The sequence below is a fragment of the Jaculus jaculus genome, chromosome 6, assembly GCF_020740685.1.
Source record: "Jaculus jaculus isolate mJacJac1 chromosome 6, mJacJac1.mat.Y.cur, whole genome shotgun sequence".
In the NCBI taxonomy this organism is placed as follows: Eukaryota; Metazoa; Chordata; class Mammalia; order Rodentia; family Dipodidae; genus Jaculus; species Jaculus jaculus.
Genome location: NC_059107.1, coordinates 109,757,102 through 109,778,535, shown reverse-complemented (window position 1 = coordinate 109,778,535; position 21,434 = coordinate 109,757,102). Strand labels below are relative to the sequence as shown.

Below are 21,434 nucleotides of genomic sequence, written 5' to 3'. Positions count from 1 at the left end.
AACAGCACCTAGCAGCCTGCCACAGGAAGACTTCATTTCCCTAAACAAGTTCTCCTCACATCTTTCTCATCTCAGGAAATAGTACTGCTGTTCCCCAAATTGTTTCAGTCGGAAAGCCAGAAATCATTTGGAATGATTCCTTGGTCCCCTCCCATCTAGTCAGCGGGTTGTACAGACTGCCTTCTCCTAAATCTAAGAGCCAAAAGGAAGAGATAGGAAAAACTTTGATTCACATTAGTAAGTGAAGACTGAATGTGACTAAAGCTGATGACTGAAGAAGACAGAGAAAAAGTGACACTGGGAAAGCAGGACTCAGGGCATAGTCTCCACTCTGGAGCCTAACAGAGTGGACAGTGGAGACACTGACAGCGTTTTAAAATATTTTTTGCATTTTTATTTAAATGAATATGTGTGTAGGTGCGAATCTTTGAGGACATGCACATACAGGCGCACACGTGTGTCAAGGCCAGAAGACAACCTTAGGTATCATTCTGAAGCACCATCCACCTTGTGTTTTGAGGCTCACCGATGAGGTCAGACTTGCTGGCTGGTGAGCCCCACGAAATCTTTTTGCCTCTGTCTCCCCTTGGGTGAAAGACATACTCAGCCATGCCTGGCATTTTATGTGGGTGCTGGGGATTGAATGCAGCTCCTGATGCTTGAGGCAAGCACTTGACCAGCTGAATCACCTCACCAGCTTTACTAATGGCTTTTAAACAAAGGAGTGAGCAGAGCATCCAAAGAGGCTAATAATCTGGTAACAACATGAGGGGTATCTGAGGGAAATGGAAAGCCAGTCAGGTCATCTGTCATGCAAGATGAGAGGAGGACCTGAGCCATGGCAGATCAGATGGAGTGTGTGTGTGGGGGGGGTGGGAACCTGAAAATGGCCTTTTACAACAAAGCTACCTAAAGTAGGGAATGAAGGCAAGATGAGTCTAAGCTGGCTCTGAGACTTCAAGCTCAAGAAGGAAAATGGGGACTGAAATGGGGGAAATTAGGAGAGAGAGATGTTGGGTTAGGATTCTAGAAGTCTATCTGGAACGAGGGAACAAAGACACAGACCTCCAAATGGGTCTCAGAGCACTCACGAATAACTGATTCCTAGAGCCTCCAGAGTCACAGCAAAGCTCAGTTCCCAGTGCCATCAATGCAGCAGCCACATGAACATCTGCAGTTCTGTGAAATGGATGGCCCAGGCAAAGCGACAGCAGAACCCGTGAGAACAGGAAGCGTTCTCAACGCCTTAGGGAGATGTCTCCAAGTCAAGAGAACAGGTGAGAGAAAAGCAGCGAGGCAGCAGAGATGAGCAAAGTGGGGAGACACCGAGGCACTTGTGACGTCAGGGTCAGTAAGGCAACACACCCCAGTGAAGGAGATGCCGAAACGGCCGTTCATCTAAGCGCCGTGGGAACAGGTCAAGAGCAAGACCTGAGAAAAGGTCCCTGAAGTTGACAAGACTGAGAGAAGACCGTTCAGGGGAGTCGTAGGGATGTGAAGAGAAAACAGCTACCAAGTGGGGGGGGGGGGAATGCCTACAAGGAGATGGAAGGTCTGGAGGGCAAAGCTTTCTGAATCTGGCACGTGGCAGTCCACCAACCAGTCATGGAGCAATCCATCAGTCCTGGAGGCTTCCTAGAGAGGAAGAACAGACAAAGGGAGCCAAAGAGCAACGGGTGGGCTCAGAAGAGGGGGACTCAGGCACAGAGACACAGCTGTGAGGTCACCTCACAACGTGACCCTCAAGAAGCGCACAGTCCTGCCAGGTATACTGCAATTGGCAAGCTTCAAAGAAAACGAACGCACTGGAACATCACTCCTACCAGACGGAATTTGTTTGGGCTTTCATCGACGGGTGGGGTTCCACCACCAGTTCTTTTGTAGCCTCGGGACTGGGCTAAATCCTCATCTGTATCCCAGGCGTCCAGCGAGGGAAACCGCCATCCCGCACCCAAGGCGAACTCGTCCGTGGCCGCAGCCGCCCCCCTCGTGGCGATGTGGCTGGCGGCGGTGTTAGCCGGGACTCCGCCGAGGGACGGTGACGAAGGCGGCGTGCTGGGTCCTCCACGGTCCCCGGAGCTTGCTGACTGGGAGGGACCGTCTGCTGGAGGTGCCCGGCTGGTGGAAAGCTTATTCTGCACGAAGTGTTTCAACCGTGTTTTCCTGGGAACACTGCGTTTGCAGACGGCCCTCTGGAGCTGGGACGCTTCGGCAATGACGTACACTCTGCGGCGGCCCCGCGTGACGGCGGTGTAGACGTGCTGCCAGTGCTGGCGGCCCGCCTTTCCCACCACGTACGCGACCGCGTCCTCCTCCGAGCCCTGAGACAACGACACAAGGTGCAGATTCAACAGAGCGCCCTCCGGCAGCTCACAAGGGGAAAGGCAGGTCCTCCCGGTGCTCCCCCACACCTGTCCTCATGGTGTACTCTCTCACCTGTCCCTCATGGTTCTCACGCGCCTGCGCCTCACACCTGTCCTCATGGTGTTCTCACCTTCCCCCCATGTTGTTCTCACACACCTGTCCATCAAGGAGCTCTCACACCCCTGCCCCCTCCCCCCTCGTGGTGATCTCACACCCCTTCCCCCTCTCACATACCTTTCAACTGGCCATAGCACCCACATCAATCCATCTTTCAGGATTTACTTTATTTACCATCTCAGAATACATGTTTGCTTTTATATTATGTTTCTTAAGAAACTGGCCTGTAGCCGGGCGTGGTGGCGCACGCCTTTAATCCCAGCACTTGGGAGGTAGAGGTAGGAGGACTGCCGTGAGTTCAAGGCCACCCTGAGACTCCATAGTGAATTCCAGATAAGCCTGGGCTAGATAGAGTGAGACCCTACCTCAAAAAAAAAAAAAAAAAAAAAAAAGGAAAGAAAGAAACTGGCTTGTATTCACCCAAACCAACCATGTTTTTAATCTCTGTGTGTGTATATATTATGTATGAGGGTGGGCTGCCATGTGCACAACAGCACAACACAATAGGATAAAGGAGAACCTTGCATGTGGGTCCTTGCCCTTAGCCTTGCTTGAGGCAGGGTCTTGTGCTCACCACCACATCTCCCAGGTTAGTGGCCTGCAATCTCCCAGGGATTCTCCTATCTCTGCTTCCTATCTTTCCACATGCATGCTGGGTTTACAGACATGTGCTACCAAGTCTGTCTTCTTTGCCGGGTCCTGGCTCCAAACTCAGCCCCTCATGTCTGCATGGCAGGCATTTTACCCACTGGGCCATCTCCCAAGACCCAATCAAACAACTAAATTTTCCCTAATAAAAGACTCTGATATGGCTGTATGGACTTAATGTGGAAATGTATTATCAAAATGCTACGTATAATGGCAAAAAAATAGATACCTGAAATACTGAATATCAAGAGAACATACAAACATACATACACACATTTGTCTGCAATTATCAAATGTGCTTTAAAATTGCATTTAAAAAAAAAAAAGAGTACCATACTTAAAAATGTTCAAAACTGGGATTGAGGAGATAGCTTAGTAGTTTAGGCACTTGCCTAAAAAGCCTAAGCACCCACAATAAACCCTCCAGATCCCATGTAAGTCAGACGAACAAAGGTCACACATGTCCACTAGGTGATCAAGCATCTGGAGTTTGATTGCTGAGGCCCTGGCTCACCAATATGCTCTCCCTCCCTTCCTCCCTCCCGCAACTTCTCTAAAATAAAATAAAAATAAAAATTTTAAATGGCCAAAATTATGTTACAAACAAAGCTGATCTGATCAAAAGAGAAACAAACACAAAGACAACATAAATATGTTCCACAAAGAAAACAAAAAGGAAAGTACAAAATGTTTTTAGTATGTCTCTAAATGGGAGGCTTATAGATTTTTAATTTCACTCCTATATGTTGCCATTATTGAACCATTTACTCATAATGTTAAGCAAAAGGAAACAATAAACCTCTGTTTCGAAGATTAACACACCAAGAGTTATGTAGACAAGGAAAATCTACATGTGTCTATCTGACCGCAGGAATCCAACGTCATGTCCTGGCACTACTGTCAGTGCTTCTTCCACCTTGAGACCAGCACATCCATTACAAATACAGGCAGAGGCATGGTGTGAAGCATTATCCCCTCCGCTGTTCCCACATCCCTCCTGTGAGAAGACAAGCTGCTGCGGGAAGCTAACTGACAAATGAGGCGTGTGAAATACAGAGACAGGCTGAGAAGAAACCCCTCGCAGCAAGCTCGTCCATCTCCACAGACTGAGCTTGAACCACCTCCTCAGAGAATAAGGGTTGGATAAATTCTTCTTTCCAAAGCTGCTGGACCTCAGAAATGGACTTTCATTACACAATGATTATTGATTACATAAATGCTAAATACATTTTACAGATGGGTGCACACCCTTCTTCCCTGTAAGACTTCACATCACTTATTCCTAAATGTGTCAATGTCCTCCTAAGCTTAGCTAACTTAGTTCTCAACATCAGCTAGGCAACACTGAGAAAAAGAGCAGCTAAAACAGAAAAGAATAATCTCATGCCAGTCTCCTGTGCACGCCTGCTCTGATGCAGCATCCTCACAGCAATCAAGGTTAATTATATAAATGGAATGTAATGAACAAAGTATCAAGTTTTAAATAAAGATGACATCAGCAGCATGCCACATCAAGCTACACTGAAGCCTGAGGCTGGGAGGAGACCTGAGGGGGCAGGCTTCAACAGTGATGCTTTAGTTCCTCACAATGAAAGAAACAGTGAAGTACAAGGTGCCAAAAGACTTGTGTCTGTCTAGTATTCTCTGCACTACTGTGCACTTTGCTTTCTAGTTAAAAATACAAAAGCTGGGCTGGAGAGATGGCTCAGTGGTGAAGGTGCCTGCCTGCAAAGCTTAACAACCTGGGTTCAATTCCCCAGTACCCACTAAAGCCAAGTGCACAAAGCGGCACATGTATCTGGACTTCCTCTGGAGCAGCCAGAGGGCCTGACATGCCCATTCTCTCTCTCTCTCTCCCCCTGCTGGAAATAAATAAAATAGTTTTAAAAATGCAAAAGCAAAGACTTCTGGGAGTATAACTCAGTGACAGAATGCTTGCCTAACATGCACCAGGTCCTCAGTTGGACTGCACAATTAAAACTAAAGAAAAAAAAAAAAAGAAATAAAAATAAGAAAACAAGGGGCTGGAGAGATAGCTTAGCAGATAAGGCACTTGCCTGCAAAGCCTAAGGACCCAGGTTTGACTCGCCAGGACCCACATAAGCCACAGGTACAAGGTGGCAATGTGTCTAGAGTTTGTTTGCAGTGGCTAGAGGCCCTGACGTGCCCATTCTCTCTCTTTCCCTCTCAAATAAATAAATAAAAATAAAATACTTTTAAAAAAAGAAGAATACAATGCAAAGTATTGTATGGCTTGGCGAGTGTGATGATTAATACTGACTGGCAACTCAACAGAATGTAGTCACCGAGGAGATAAACTACTATGCATGTCTATGAGGGAGTTTCTAGATTGATGCAGGAAGATCCACCCTAGATGTGGGCAGCACCATTCCCCAGACAGAATGATAAGCAGAAAGCCTGCTGAGAGCCAGCATTCCTCTTTCTCTACTTCCCAACTGAAGGATAATGTGACGAACTGCCTCCCACTCCTGCCACAGCGCTTTGCATGTCAGGATGGACTGCTCCCTCAAACTGAGCTAAGATAAACCCCTTCCTCCTTGGAGTTGCTTTTAGCACAAAGCAACAAGAAACATAACTAATATGGAAAGCTATTTAAGCAGCTTTGTAAAAGTCCACTCTTACCTGGAAAGTATGAATAGTTTTTGCCCATGCGTGTTTTATGTTACAGAATTTCATGAGTTTCCCAAAATCTACAGTTACTTCCAAGCCAGCCTTATTGTCAATGGTCAAATATCTTCTTTTCTCAAAAGTTACATCAGTTACATCCTGTGCTCAAAACAAAGAAAGTTTTAGATGTCTTCACATAGCCACATAATAATAGTCTGCCCCTGGGCTAAACACAAAAGAGAAGCCCACGTAAGAAACTCAACAGGCTTGGGCCTGACAGTGTAGCTTGGAGGTGGAGCCGGGCACTGCAGGTGTGAGGCCAACCACTACAGAAAAGAGGAAATAGAACTTCAAAAAGCCTAAAACCAAAACTAACAGAATAGATCCACACAAACACTTTAGTAAAGAAAAGTATAAGCTTTCAGTCCTTGAAACTTTACAAAATATTGTTCTCACAATTTCTAAGAAGTATTTTAAGTTTGGAGGGTCTCAATGAGAACAAACAGAAGACAATTTCCATGGTTTCTACATTCAAGCAACAGCCAAGCATGAATGAGTGTGTGGCTCGGTGTTACTCACGCATTTTGCTCATCACAAACGTTTCCTTACGAAAACCTTTCAAAAAGAAGAAAAGGGAATGTTTCCCAGCCTAACTTTTCCCAACTATTCCAGCACAGCCTGATATTAAAACCAGACATGACATTGTTAAAAAGCTAGAAACCAATGTTCATCATAAACGTGAATGATGGCAGCTGGAGAGATGGCTTAGAGGTTAAGGCACTTGCCTGCAAAGCCAAAGGACCCAGGCTCAATTCACAAGAACCTGTGTAAGTCAGATGCGTGAGGGGGGGCATACATCTAGAGTTTGTTTGCAGTTGCTGGAACCTGGTATACCCATTCTCTCTCTCTCTCTCATAAAGAAATAAAAATAAAATATTTAAACTCTAGGGTGATAAGACAAATCTAACTAGCAGAAATTATTTTCTAACACTTACATTGGTTATGAAAAATAGTTCTCCATTGCAGAGTCGCATGCCACTTTCAAAGTCATGCTTATTTTTAGCCAGGTCACGAGGAGTAGAGCGAAAGCCTTCATCACTGGCCTCTGGGTCATTGCCTTGATGACGTCCAGCTGTACTTTCAGGGAGTAAGTCGGAGAGGTATGCATTTCTGGTACAACAAATTTTATCACCAATTCTAAATATGAGTCTCCTCTGATGGTCCCTGGGTTAGAAAGTGATGGTGCACCATTAAAGTTTACAAATTGTCTACTCACAGGTTTAAACATTAACTCTTATTCAGATACAGTCCAGTTATCAAACTGGTTGTTGCTCTTTTTTATACCACTTTCATTCTCCCTAAAGTCAACAAGAAATCAAGTTCTCACGATCATCTGATTATTTACAGTGCTCCTTGCACTGCCTCACATCCAGTGACACTGCCCAGCCAATCTTTGTCGAGGTATAAATTCTGGCATTTATGCTCCTTCCCTCTATTTCATCCCCCCTCTCCACTCTCTCCTAACACGACCCCACTTTAGGTCTTTGAGCACTTACACATATTTCCATTACAACAACTAGGACACTACCAGAGTAACAGCAGCAAACTGAGTAAGTGGTGGGGCTCTGCCAGTCACTGTGTGAGTGCTTTAGGTATATGATTTTGTTTCATTCTTACTCCAGCCCTGTAAGGGAAATTCTGTATAAGCAACTTCTTTTACACAAACAGAAAGGTGAAATGACCTGTCAAGACCACAGTGAAGGACCATGATTACAAGATTACATGGCCCCAATCAAGTGCTCTTTAATCCCTTCTCAGGCTACCTGACACAGTGTTCTGTGTGCTATTTTCAGCATACAGAAGAACCTACATCTTATACACCTCCAGATCACTACACTCAGCAAAGAACAAAATAGATGAAGGAGGCTGTCTCGTATAAACAGAGTGGCTTTGCCACACTCCAGTTTCTTGGGCTGCTCAAAAGGGTGCCCTCTGCAGGCAGCTCGTGTCCTTGGACACATTACACATTCAGTATAGTTTTAGAAATTCTCCTTTACCCCTTGTGCTGATCTTGGAGAAACCAGAAGTTGCCAATGGAGAAACCACAGGAAAAATACCATTCCTTATTTTTCTTCTTATTCCTTTCGCTACCTGAAAATCAATTCCTAATGATATATAACCAAATTGAGCAGATCATTCTACTTCACGCATGGGGGAAAACGATTTTTTAGCAGACGGCTTTAGGTGAAAAGAATGCAAACACAAGAACAGCAAGTCAGAGATGGAGGGTCCCAACCCAATGTATCACTGCAGGAAGATGCTTACTTGGGGAGGTGGCCTGTGTAATGCTTACAGCAGCAATCATTGATTAGGTCACAGTCTTGCCTGAAACACATGCAAATGCACAGTCACTTTAAAAGTACCGGCTACATGTTTGTTTATGGTATCAACTATCTATATATTTGGACTTTGGACTTTTCATTGTTGTTTCTTTTTTTGCATGCTGGCAAATTAATCCCAGAGCCTGTGCTGACTGGACAAGCATTCTACCACTACTAAATTAAACCCCCAGCTTATATACTGAGTGCTATAAGAAACTCCCAAGATTCCTTAATTTTTTTTTTTTTGTTTTGTTTTGTTTTCGAGGTAGGGTTTCACTCTGGTCCAGGCTGACCTGGAATTCACTATGTAGTCTCAGGGTGGCCTCAAACCCTAAGCAAACCTCCTACCTCTGCCTCCCGAGTGCTGGGATTAAAGGTGTATGACACCATGCCCAGCAGATTTCTTAATTTTTGCTTTTACATAAAGTTTTCTTACAGTTACAACTTCCTGTGAGTTCCTAAACATGGCATTTGGTAGAAGAGTATCCTCTGAAACAGCTAACAAAAAGATACTCCAAAATAAGAATGAGAGTTAAAGAATGAGTGTCCCTTATCCAAGCAGAACCCACATTAACAAGTTACGATTTTTTTCTTTTTGGGGGAGGTTCCGAGGTAGGGTCTCACTCTAGCCTAGGCTGACCTGGAATTCACTATGTCGTCTCAGGATAGCCTCGAACTCACAGCAATCCTCCTACCTCTGCATCCCAAATACTGGGATTAAAGGTGTGCACCACCATGCTCAGCCTACAAGTTACGATATTTAAAAACTCTATGAAATGTATTACAATATTATAAATGCTTTACCTTCTAAATGCAATAAATTGTGATTTTTCTGCACTTTTGAAGTCCTCCTCTTGCAATAACATTTTAACTGCAGAATATAAACCTGATGGAGAAAAAGAAAGCTAACACATCGAAAAAAAATAACTCACAATTCCTGCTTTGAGACCCAGGTGAAACATCTCACCAGATAGAATACAAGGTCATCATGGGGACATCTACTTCATTCTCTATATCATCCAGAGTAATAGAAGGAGAATGAAAGAAGGGACAAGTCCTTGTGATAATGAATTTGAATTTGAAACTATGTTTTATATGTAGTATTACTATATCCAAATTGATGTTTGTCTGGTATTCTATGCTGGCTCAAAAATGACCCCTGGGCTAACAGCACAACTCCCCACCTTCACCCCAACTTTATTTTTCCCCACAGCCCTAAGGTCCGGCACAGAAAGAAGCATTCCAATGGTGTACAAACTCTACCATCTATGAAGTAGTCTGACAATGCATTAGATCCATACTATGAACATATAAATGAAGGTTCATGGAAGTAACATCCAAGTGGGTCAGGGTGGCTGGCATCCCACTTTAGAGCTCAGAGGATGGACTTGGATGACATCCATTCATATCTTCTTCACACTGAAGCACTGACCAGTGGGTTTCCTCCAGTGTCTCAGCAATGGTTCAAAAAGGCAAACAGGAGCCAGGCATGGTGGCGCACGTTTTTAATCCCAGCACTCAGGAGGCAGAGGTAGGAAGATTGCTATGAGTTCTATGCCACCCTGACCTGTGACACCCTGACATAATGAATTCCAGGTCAGCTCAGGTTAGAGTAAGACCCTACCTCAGAATAAAAGTAAAGTGAAAAAGAAAAGAAAAAGGCAAACAGTTCTCAGGAGAGAGTGAAGACAATAAAACTTGAGGTGGGAGGCCTGGGGGGGGGGGGGTAAGGGCTGGAGAGTGGGTGGAGTGCTGGCTACACCGGCGTGAGGACTTGAGCTTGGCTCTCCAGCACCGCGCAATTACGCACCACGGTGTGTGTCTGTAACTGCAGCACTGAGGGGCAGACAGGGAGATCCCTGCCGCTTGCTGGCTAGTGAGCGTAGCTCAATCAGTGGGCTCCAGGTTCAGTGAGACCCTGTCTCAGAAAATAAGGTGAAGAATGACTGTAGAAGGCACCTAGGGTTGGCCTCTGGCCTACACACACACACATATGCATGCACACGTAAGTAAACAGATTAATTAAATTAAATTGGATGGGAGCACTCCAGGCTTTGCATCAGATGAATCATGGGGGAACTTGACAGCTCAGGTATTCTGATTACGTCCTCTAGGAAGACTCAAGTTCACTGCTTCCCGAGTCCTTTATTTCTCAGAGGAAGAGAAGACAACCTCCAGATGATGGTCAGACCTCAGCTCACCCCAGCCAACCCCTTACCTGCCAGATCAGGAATTTCCAATGGCTTCTAATATGTAGCTATCATCTACACAAGCAGGACTGTACTGCAGTGGGCCTTGCTTTTTCACAGTCTCTGCATCTCACAGATACATGTGTCAAGTATGTCACTGATTCTAAAATACACACGAGTATCTGAAATTCTAGCTCAGCTATCATCCTCTCTGAGGTCTTTGTACTTTGCAATAATTGGTATAATTGATTCAGAACCATAATTATTAATGAAATCATACTCTGTGTGTCTCTAAAGAATAGTTACTCAATTTTCTTAAGGAAGAGACTAAATTTCCAGCAAAAGTTTTTAATTAAAATAGGCAATCAGGGCTGGAGAGATGGCTTAGCCATTAAGGCACTTGCCTGAGAAGCCTAAGATCTCATGTTTGCATCTCCAGGTCCCACATAAGCCAGATGCACAGTGATGCAAGCACACAATGTCACACGTGTACACAAGGGGACATATGCCTCTGGAGTTTGTTCACAGCAGCTAAAAGTCCTGGTGCGCCCTCTCCCCCCTTCTCTTTCTCTCTCACTCAAAAAAAAAAAAAAAAAAAAAAAGGCAATCAGGCTAAGAGATCCACTCAGTGGAAAGGAGCCCATATCTGGAACTGGGAAACAGGTGAGAATCCTATGGAGACAAAAATTAGGCTCTCCAATGTCAAGCTCCCATTACTGTTTGGCTAAAAGAGGGTCTACACCAATCACAATATCCCTAAATTAATAACACTTATCCAATTGACCCTATGCTGACTTCACGGGAGAATCTATTTTTCTTTTTCAGAAGGTAGTAAGACCCAAGGAGATAAAGCCACCCCTCACATCTCAGCCAAGGCCCAAGTGAAACCACAGAGGAAGTGGGGAGACGAGCAAGACTGCTTCCATGGTAAGCCTGACAAACAGAGCTGGGGTCAAGGAGACAGATGGTGAGGACACTCAACACATACCAAAGCAGAAATCCAGAGGCTCCTAGGAGCTCATCACTGAAGTAAACCTAAAACACACCCACCAAGGCTCAGGGAATTTGGCAAAAGAGGGATGGAAAGACTGTAAGAGCCACAGGTTGAGACATCATGCCTAGAGGCATTGCTTCCCCCCAATAACTGACTGCTGCTCCCACAGTGCATAACCTACAACTGCATGGGGAATACCAGCAACCCTTCTGAGTAGGGGCCCCTGCAGAATGGGGGCAGGAAGGTGGGAAAAGATGGTACCAACACATAAGGAATCCATTCAAAATATGTTCTTAATAAAAGAAAAAGAAATGGGCAATTGGCTAAGCTCGACTACCACTCTAAAATAGACAACTTTCTTTTTTAAAAAGTATATTCCTGGGCTGCAAAGATGGCTTAGAGGTTAAGGCACTTGCCTGCAAAGCCAAAGGACCTTGGTTCAATTCTCCAGGACCTATATAGGCCAGATGCAAAAGGTGGTGCATGTGTCTGGAATTTGTTTGCAGTGGCTGAAGGCCTTAGTTCTCGTGTTCTCTCTCTCTCTCTCTCTCCCTTCTCCCTCTTTCCCTCCCTCCCTTTCCCTCTCTCCCTTTCTCTCTCTCTAATAAATAAAATAAATTTAAAAGTATACTCCCATGGGCTGTGTGTGGTGATGCAAGCCTATAATCCTGAAGTGCTTGGGAAATGGAGGCAAAAGGATTATAAATTCAAAGCTAGTTCAATAATGAGGTCAGCTCTGTCCCTAAAAACAAGCAAAAAAGTACTTTCTCATTAATGCATTACATGAGTATTAGAAATATACCAAAACAAATTTAAAATGTTTGAGATAGATCTAATGTGCACAGAGTAGCAAAGGAAGCAAGTTACAAACAGCCTAAATCCGTTTTACTTGTCTGCAATAAGGCATACATTCCCCTAGGCTGTTTGGAAAATGAACACTATTTATTGTAGGGTGTTTAATTAAACCACCCTACAAAATAAAAGGCAGCATATAATCTATGTATAGCTAAAATGCATGATGGGATTGGGAACACACACTTAAGGTGTGTGAGGTTGTATGCCAACTCCATCTCACATGCAGGGTGAGGGGCGAAGTGTAAACCGTGTGTCTTTGTGAACTGTGGCAACTTCAGAAAATGCAGCAGGCCAGGCATGGTGGCACACACCTTTAATCCCAGCACTCGGGAGGCAGAAGTAGGAGGATCACTGTGAGTTCAAGGCCACCCTGAGAATACAGAGTGAATTCCAGGTCAGCCTAGGCTAGAATGAGAACCTACCTCGAAAGCCCCCCCCCCAAAAAAAAATTCAGCAGAATTACAAATCATTAACTAATTCAACACTGACTAAACTGTGATGTTGTTTTATATATTATTTATTTATTTATTTGAGAGAGAAAAAATAAGGCATAGAGAGAGAGAGAAAGAGAATGGGCTCACCAGGGCCTCTAGCCACTGCAAACAGACTCCAGACAAATGTGCCACCTTGTGCATCTGGCACATATGGGTCCTGGGGAATCGAGCCTGGGACCTTAGGCTTTGGAGGCAAGTGCCTTAGCCACTAAGCCATTTCTCTAGTCCCATGATATTATTTTAAAGTGTGCTAAGTCAGTTTTTAATCTAAATCAACACCAAAAAAGATATACTCTACAAAAATGTATTTGCAATAGCAAATTTAATGGTATCTATTAATGAGCAAAGGCCAGCATTTATATATTACCTCCAAATGTGGATGTCCCTTACCCTCACAGTAGCTCCACATGCACCATGACCCCAACTCACATTTTCCGTGTGGTGAAGCATGGGTCACATGTGAATGCTCCTTTTCAACCTTGTCATGTTGTCACTCTGACACCCAAAACTAAAAGCAGTATTTATCCATTATGTCAAACAGAACTCTTAGGAACTCAATGTGACAAAAGTTTAACAATCATAACTTTTTTTTTCACAAACAAACTCAAAGTAAATAAAGGTAAAGCATCATTAAGCAAATCCTTCTCCTGAATAGCTAAGATTACTGGGGCTACATCTGAAATCAGACCATCTATATCCACTTAGGCATGCAACAAATATTTACTGAGTCCTTACACTGCATGAAGAGCTTACTTCTTCATAAACTTTGAGAGCAATCTGCTTTTAAAAATTCATAAATTGATTTATGTTCAGTGCTCCACTTTCACTAGCAGTGTTTACCTTTAGCATTAAATAAAACCATAGCTAGTCATTTAGTAAATACCTAGCAAATCTGAAATACTTACACATAAGCCTACAAAACACAGAGTCTCATACTTACGGGACTGGTGGTCACTTTGAGATGACAGGGAACTGGCATCCTCTTCAGGAAGTCTAACAAAAATAAATGTCTTATCTTGAAGTGAGATGGGTAATGACGGATTTTCAGAGATACTCAGTTCTGCATCAAATTTTGGAAAGTGGCGTTCAGAGATTCTTGAATAGAAGTAAAATACATAAACCAAGAACATTACTATCCACAAATGTGTCTTCATGTACTTGTAAGCCTGAGGTCCTTATAATAATTAATATCTGTCAATGGATTATAAATAGTAAGAAAGGACTACCTAGATATGTATGAGACTCAATTCGTTTTGTAACTGGGATACTGTAAAATATGGTACTTCTTTAGCAGTTACTCTCCTGCTCCTAACAAATGAAAAGAATAAGAAAAACCATTATCAGACAATGAGCTGGCACCTGACATTCACACCTCCATAGCACAAAATATCATACAAAGTAGGTGCCATCCTCACTTCCCAAGTAAGTCATGTGCAGTTCAGTCAAGTCCACAGGGTTCCCAAGGCCACAGGGGTTAGGGAACTGGGGGGAAAAAATTGGGCTTATTTGGCTCCATACTACTTTCTATTTAAATGACCTTGGACCAGTTGGGCTATTTTTCATACTGCGCACTATATTCCTCTCCAATGTTCTGTGTATGTATACACGTTCCAATTGTCCTAGCTGAGCAAGCATGCACACCTGTTTGCTTGCACTGCCACCTCATCCTTCTTTCATTCATGTATTTTCCAAGACCAGCCAATCATATCGGAAAATATGCTAAGGTACAGAGCCTCTCCTGTGTTGTTTGGAAGGCTGACTGACTCCTGGAACAGGACAAACAGCAGGCTGACTGTGGGAGGGAGGGTGCCCTGATGTGCCATGTGAATGTGTTCAAGCACCCCCAGACAAGACCTAAACGGGAACAAATAAGGAATAAACTGTTCTTGCTATAAATACTTCAGATTTAATTTTGGGAGACCCAGAAACCATCAGGGATTTCCTCATAGGCTTCTGAGCCTATCTATATAGCTAACACACAGTCACATTATTTGGGATGGTGATAAAGGTGAAATAATGATGGGGCACAGTTTAGACCAAATGATGCTGAACAAGTTACTGGAAAGAATTCCTGAGTATTTAATAAAGCTGGTTCCTAAGGGATCTTTGGCAAACATTTTAAAGGACCAATCACCTACCAAAATAAGGTGACCTTAGGAAGAAGCAGAGGTTATAAGAAAAAAATATTATATGGGGCTAGAGATATGGCTCAGTGGGTGCAATGCTTGCCTAGCATGCGTGAGGCCCTAGGTTCAATCCTTAGCACCATATAAATTGTGTGAAGGCACAGGCCTGTAACCCCAGCGCTCAGGAGTGGAGCAGAAGGCTCAAAACTCTTAAGGTCATTCTTGGATACAGAGTGAGTTTGAGGTCAGCCTGGGTCCCATGAAATCCTGTATCAGAAAATACTTTTTTAGCCAGGCATGGTAGTACACACCTTTAATCCCAGCACTCAGGAAGCAGAGGGAGGAGGATCACTATGAATTCAAGGCCAGCCTGAGACTACATAGAGAATTCCAGGTCAGCCTGGGCTAGAATAAGACCCTATCTCCAAAAGCAAAAACAAATTTTAAAGAATATTTTATATCCAACACCACCTATTATTCTTGATGCTTTCATAAAAACATATATCATCTCGTCTACCTTCTTCCTGTCAATTCCTTTATTCCCACCATCCTGTCCAGGGTAAACAAATTATACAAAGGTAAGTTTTGATGTTTAAGTTTTTGTTAGCAACCAACCAAGGCACTGTTTACATAACACAAACAAACACATACACACCAATTATAAAAGACAGTCAAAATCATGTGTATTTTGATATCATGATTGAGAATGGAGTTTCAAAGGGGAAAGTGGGGGGAGGGAGGGCATTACCACAGGATACTGTTTACAACCATGGAAGTTGTTAATAAAAAATAATAAATATTTTTTAAAAGTTTTAATAAAAAATGATGTATAAAGTTTGCCACAATGAATAAAACCGTTTCTTGCTATCCCAATGTCTCATTACACCTATAGACTTTTTTTTTAAATTTAATTTATTTATTTATTTGAGAGTGACAGACACAGAGAGAAAGACAGATAGAGGGAGAGAGAGAGAATGGGCGCGCCAGGGCTTCCAGCCTCTGCAAACGAACTCCAGACGCGTGCGCCCCCTTGTGCATCTGGCTAACGTGGGACCTGGGGAACCGAGCCTCGCACCGGGGTCCTTAGGCTTCACAGGCAAGCACTTAACCGCTAAGCCATCTCTCCAGCCCAACACCTATAGACTTTTTAAAATTATGTATTTATTTGCAAGCAGAGAAGAAAAAGAAAGAGAGAATGAACTGACATGCCAGGGCCTCTGGCCACTGCAAATGAACTCCAGATGGGTACTAGGAAACTGTACCTCTGAAGGAGGGCAGGAAGGTTCTGCAACTTCTTCAGCCCTAGATTTAATATTAAAACAAACATCCTGAAAGATGGATGGTCTTGATGGTCATGTATGTAAATGATATAGAAGCCAAACACCTGAACCCACAGAGGGTCACCTAGACACTGACGCAGAGTCCAAGGCAAGAGAAGGGCTTTTCTCTCCTTAGAGGAGCCCTATGTCACGGGTGCCACCAAGAGTCATTCAGGAGTAAAATATTACATTTCCTTGTTTATTATTTATTTATTTATTTATTTGCTTTGGGCTTTCCTCTCACAAAAATTAGGGCAAATTTATTCTCCAAATGCTCCTTTAAATGTAAGAAAACTAATTTCCAATGAGTGCCTGTTCCCTTGGGCTTATTTTAGTCTCTTAAGCTGAATGCAATATTAACTTGCATATAGGTATCTCTCCTTAGATGAAGGGGCGCTGGTTCCAATACCCTACTCCAGAGTTGCCAAAACCCACAGGTGGGTGCTCAGGACACACTATTTGTTTACAACTACACACATCCTCCTGTGTATTTTAAATCATCTCTAGGTATTTATACTACCCAATACAAAGTGATGGCCACACAAATACTTGTTGTATTGTTTAGAAAATAAAGAAGTAAAAATATCTGTCCATGTTCAACACACCCGCATATTTTTTTCAAATATTGTTTTCAGCCCACCATTGGTTGTATTCATAGATTTAGACCCCACAGATGCAGGAGGCCAGCTCTACATGATTTTTAAGTCAAGAACAAATAACTACTTTCATATTTTAACAAAAAGTTGTGCTTAACCAGTAATGAAAGACATTTGCTTTGTTTTTCTAACTGTAACAAAAGGCACATATAAAATATTTTTAAGGATAAAACAGGTTTGCTAAAAAGGCATAGTAAATACATTGCACTTAATCGTTCTAGTTGAGGAGATGTTTGTACTTTTCAGTTCTAGTGCAACAGAAAGAAAGTACACGAGCTCCTTGTGCTTTACCTTGTAGCGTTGTCCATAATTAGCTGAGATTCTGCCCTATGGTTTGTCTTCAGTTCAATAGCACACTGTCTTGACTTAAACGTCTCAAAAAGATCTTGCAGCATGTTACCAGGTTCAATGCTGGGTAACTGTCTAATATCACCTGGAAGGAGAAAAAAATAAAACAGGTTTTGAATACTATGATTTTAAAACGAGAAGATCATTTTTATTTTTTCCATTTGACATACGCTACAATTAGAGACTTATTGCTATAAATTAGAAAAAAGCCTCCAAATCTTTAAAAATATTTAAGAACACTAAATAATTTAATTAAAAAAACAACATGCAAATTAAATTCCAGAACACATTAAAATGGTGAAGATACTGTAAGGTAACAGACTCTGAATTGATCCTTCACATTTATAGCCACAGGAAAAGCTCTCAGAACTCCCTATTTTTAGTCAATAGGTTAAAGAGTATCTTACATACCTAGTTTCATGTTTGACTCCCCAAGTCCCATATAAGCCATATAAGCCAGATGCACAGCAACGCAAGTGCATGAGGAAGCACACATGGCTGGAGTTTGTTACAGTTCCTAGAGGCTCTGGTGCACACTTCTCTCTCTCATTAAAAAAAAAAAAAAAAAGGCCAGTCTGTTGGGCTTGCCTCAAAAAGAAAGCTACAAAACATAAATTAAGTTTGAAAATAGACAAATCTCAGCCAGTAATGATAATATTTTGACCTACTTAAATCTTCTAATTGGAAACAAAAATCAAACCCTATAGAAAAAAAAAATGGCAAGCTGGGTGGGGAAAAAGAGCATGAATAAGTCATTAATAGGTCCAACTGCTTATCATATAATCCTCAGATGCCGAAAAAATACTAATTACATATAACTTTATTCTCAAATGAAATTTTTTCTCTGCTAGTTGACTCTCAAGTTACAATTTTATTTATGTTTCTCCATTAAGATATATGACCTATGAATCACAACACCCCAACAGGATCTAACTAAACATCCTTGGATTAAAGAGGCTGGTAAGATCTCATTCAAATTATTAGCTTGGAATCATAAACTTACTGCAAAGTGATCTCTGGCTCAGACTGCTTACTACTTCCAGGTGATCTACACACTGGTTTACTCTGGCCTGACCACCTTACTATTTTAATGACCATTGCTTAGTTGACATGCACTAACTTTTCACAACCTCTCACTCTTGCTCACCTGCTAATATACTGGACCCACCTACAAAGATGAGGGGAGTAAGGTTTAGCGCAGTGTGGCTTTGGTGTGAGCTGTAAGAATGCTTTCCACTTTTATCAAATGAGTACCATGATGAGGTGCACAACTTACCACCCATGTGCTTTGAACTAAATGTGAGAATTCTATCAATATTTTAACTTACCAAGGATAATAAGCTTAGAAAGTCTGGAGCGCTCACACAGTAACTTTAAAACCGATTTGAAGATTCCTACAGATACCAAACTGCCTTCGTCCACAACCAGAACTCTAACAGAAGAAAATTTCCATGGCAAGTTCTTGTTCGTCGGGTTTTTGTCCCATAAATAGAAGCTGTAATTGACCTATAAGGAAAGTATGCATATCAAAAATCAGATTTAGAAATTAACAGCACATTATTTTGAAATAAAACTGTGCAGGGGGAGAGTAAATAAACATAGGGAAAGGCTAAAAATTTTTTAAAGTTATAGGAAGCAAAATGCAGAAAAGATAAATCAAAGAAATCCCAAACCCCAAAGCACCCATTTTGATATTGCTTCCCAATGAGTACTGTGTTTAGTTTAATAAGTTCTAGACATAGTTCTTTGCCAAAAATCTCAACACATCTCTCATTGCTCTAAACCAGAGAACATTATCGATTCTTTTCTATTACCAATCACCCTTAGCCTCCTGAAACATCCCAATCGCTTAACCCTACTTCATCCAGGAAAGAGCTGCCTTCTTAGCCTAATTATGAAAACACTACCTTCTCTTGCAAGCATTCTAAACTTCTGGCCACTACATGTTAAATCATAACCACTACCAACAGTTCAACTAACAGCAATATTTGTGATACTCATGGTTTTAAAATGAAGATAAGGAAAAACATTCACTATAAAACTGTAACCACAGAACACTAAACATACAAATATCTACTATTCTAAAAATACTTCTACTGCTCATGTGTGAATCTATATGAACATCAGATTTTTAAATGGTATTATACTGTATACTTTTTTCTGCTAAAACCAGACTCAAGCTTTCTATTAATAACAAATCCTTTATACTTCCTATCCAGGTACATCAACTACCTTCTACAAAACCCACCATCCCCTCAGTGGCCTTGCCTTACATAGAACACCTAGAATTACTTACTTTGGAGTGTTCCCTTTACTTCTATTTAGAATACTCAGATGATCATGTAGAAATGCCTAGTTGATACTTTCTACCATTTTTCCAGAACTAACAACTCAGTTAACACCCCATCTGTTAGCATTAGGACCCTGATCACACCAATAGCCTTGTAGCCTTGTTTCTCAACATGCCAGCCCAAGATGAAACTATAAAACTCAACATAAGAGAGCTGGTAAATTTAAACTTCAAATATACAATGAATGGCCTTTTAGTATATGTATGTCCAATTAGTATCTGGTACATACTTTTTAAATTAAATTCTTACTAACTTACAAAGAATAGGTGTCGCTATGGTCTTTTTCTGCCTCCCATGTTTGGTAAATACTTGTAGCAAAATACTACTTGCATTTTTATCTACTAAAGCTGGTAACAGCAGCCCCGGGGTCACAAATGACATTTACCGCTCCAGCATTCTTCCTGTGCTCTTATTCTCCTCCGAGCTTAAAGGCAGCTTCAGAAATGCTCTCTTGACATCCAGAGAGTTAGTACTACTTAATGTCAGAGTTCATGCATACGATGAAGCTAAATGGCCCCTCCCCTTCTCACTCAGCCCTTCATGTTAATCAGATGTGACCTCATACCTCCCCATACCACACACTGACTGACCTGAAGACTCTTAGAGCAAGACACTACACTGAACTTCTCTAGGTCTCAACTCATTCACGTTCTAGGCAGGCTGGTAGCTCTGGAATTCTGCATAACTCTTGAAATTGCTTTCTTTAGTACACTCTCTATGTACAGGATCTGTAATAAGTAAAGAATTCCTTCCAGCACCGTGAGAAGAACAAGTGGGGAGGTCAGAGATCTCAATTCAAATCTTAGGTCTGAACTAGCTGAGCCCCTAAGCAAGTTCTTAAAACACTCCCAAATGTCAACTGACTCTTCATGAGGTAATATTAAGATTCTAACTTTAAAGCTCAAATCACCTACCTAAACCAAATTTAAAGTCTATTATACTATAATTCACAGATTTCATTCCAATCAGTAAGATACCCCCAAATCTTTTAAACACACTACAATCATTCTCCCCAATGCCTTTAGAAACCTTTTCCTTAAATATCCTTCTCACCTGAGCATCCATCTCTTTCAGTTTTTCAACAAGGATGGATAAAATGACATTCTAAGGCTTTACAAGTTTTAAATTCTAACAGCATTCATTATAGCCAATACTAACTATTTCCTGGCATATTATTTCATTTCCAACTTTTATCATGTGACTGTTGGCCAGAGATTGTGCTAGACAGAAGAGATAACGAACTGGCTAGGGGATGGCTCAGTGGGGAGAGTGCTGCAAATGCCAATGTGATGACTGAGGTTGGCTAACAAGTACCCACACAAAACCAGATGCAGCAGCTTCCACACATGTAATCCCAGCAGCGCTTCAATGAGACGGGAGGCAGAAACAAGATCATCCCAGCAGCCCTTCAGTGAGACTGGGAGGCAGAAACAGGACAATCCCAGCAGCCCTTCAGTGAGACGGGAGGCAGAAACAGGATAATCCCGGCAGCCCTTCAGTGAGACGGGAGGCAGAAACAAAACAGTCTAATCCCAGAAACTGCGCCAGCCAGCCTGCCATATGCGACAGCAAACAAGAGATCCAGCCCCCAACACGGTGGAATGCAAGGAGCAATGCCCAAGGTCGTCTACTGACTGCCACACAAGTGCTGTGGCATACTCACACGTGTGCGCGTGCACACACACAGAGAGAAAGAAAGAAAGAAGGAGGGAGGGAGGGAAGGAGCACAGGAGGGCAGGAGGACGGGAGGGAGGGAGGAAAAGGAAGTCGGGTGTAGTGGCGCACGCCTTTAATCCCAGCATTTGGGAGGCAGAGGTAGGAGAATCACCATGAGTTCAACCCCACTCTGAGACTACATAATCCAGGTCAGCCTGAGCTAGAGTGAGACCTTACCTTAAAAAAAAACAAACAAGGGCTGGAGAGACAGCTTAGTGGTTAAGCGCTTGCCTGTGAAGCCTAAGGAC

General features: G+C 42.4%; 1 protein-coding gene across 6 annotated transcripts in view; it reads right to left on the bottom strand.

Moving 5' to 3' along the window:
* Positions 1-21,434, bottom strand: part of Helb (DNA helicase B) — a 35,577-nt gene that overhangs the window by 4,339 nt on the left and 9,804 nt on the right. For 5 of the 6 annotated variants that reach the window (XM_004650514.2, XM_045151485.1, XM_045151487.1 and 2 more), the window contains exons 5-12: positions 18,448-18,625; positions 17,063-17,204; positions 13,611-13,765; positions 8,943-9,024; positions 8,083-8,142; positions 6,753-6,981; positions 5,773-5,916; positions 1,824-2,321 (exon numbers count right to left, since the gene is read on the bottom strand). In XM_004650514.2, coding sequence (XP_004650571.2) covers positions 1,824-2,321; positions 5,773-5,916; positions 6,753-6,981; positions 8,083-8,142; positions 8,943-9,024; positions 13,611-13,765; positions 17,063-17,204; positions 18,448-18,625 — 1,488 coding nt within the window. The remainder of the gene's footprint in view (positions 1-1,823; positions 2,322-5,772; positions 5,917-6,752; positions 6,982-8,082; positions 8,143-8,942; positions 9,025-13,610; positions 13,766-17,062; positions 17,205-18,447; positions 18,626-21,434) is intronic. The other variant, XM_045151486.1, reaches the window with a different exon arrangement.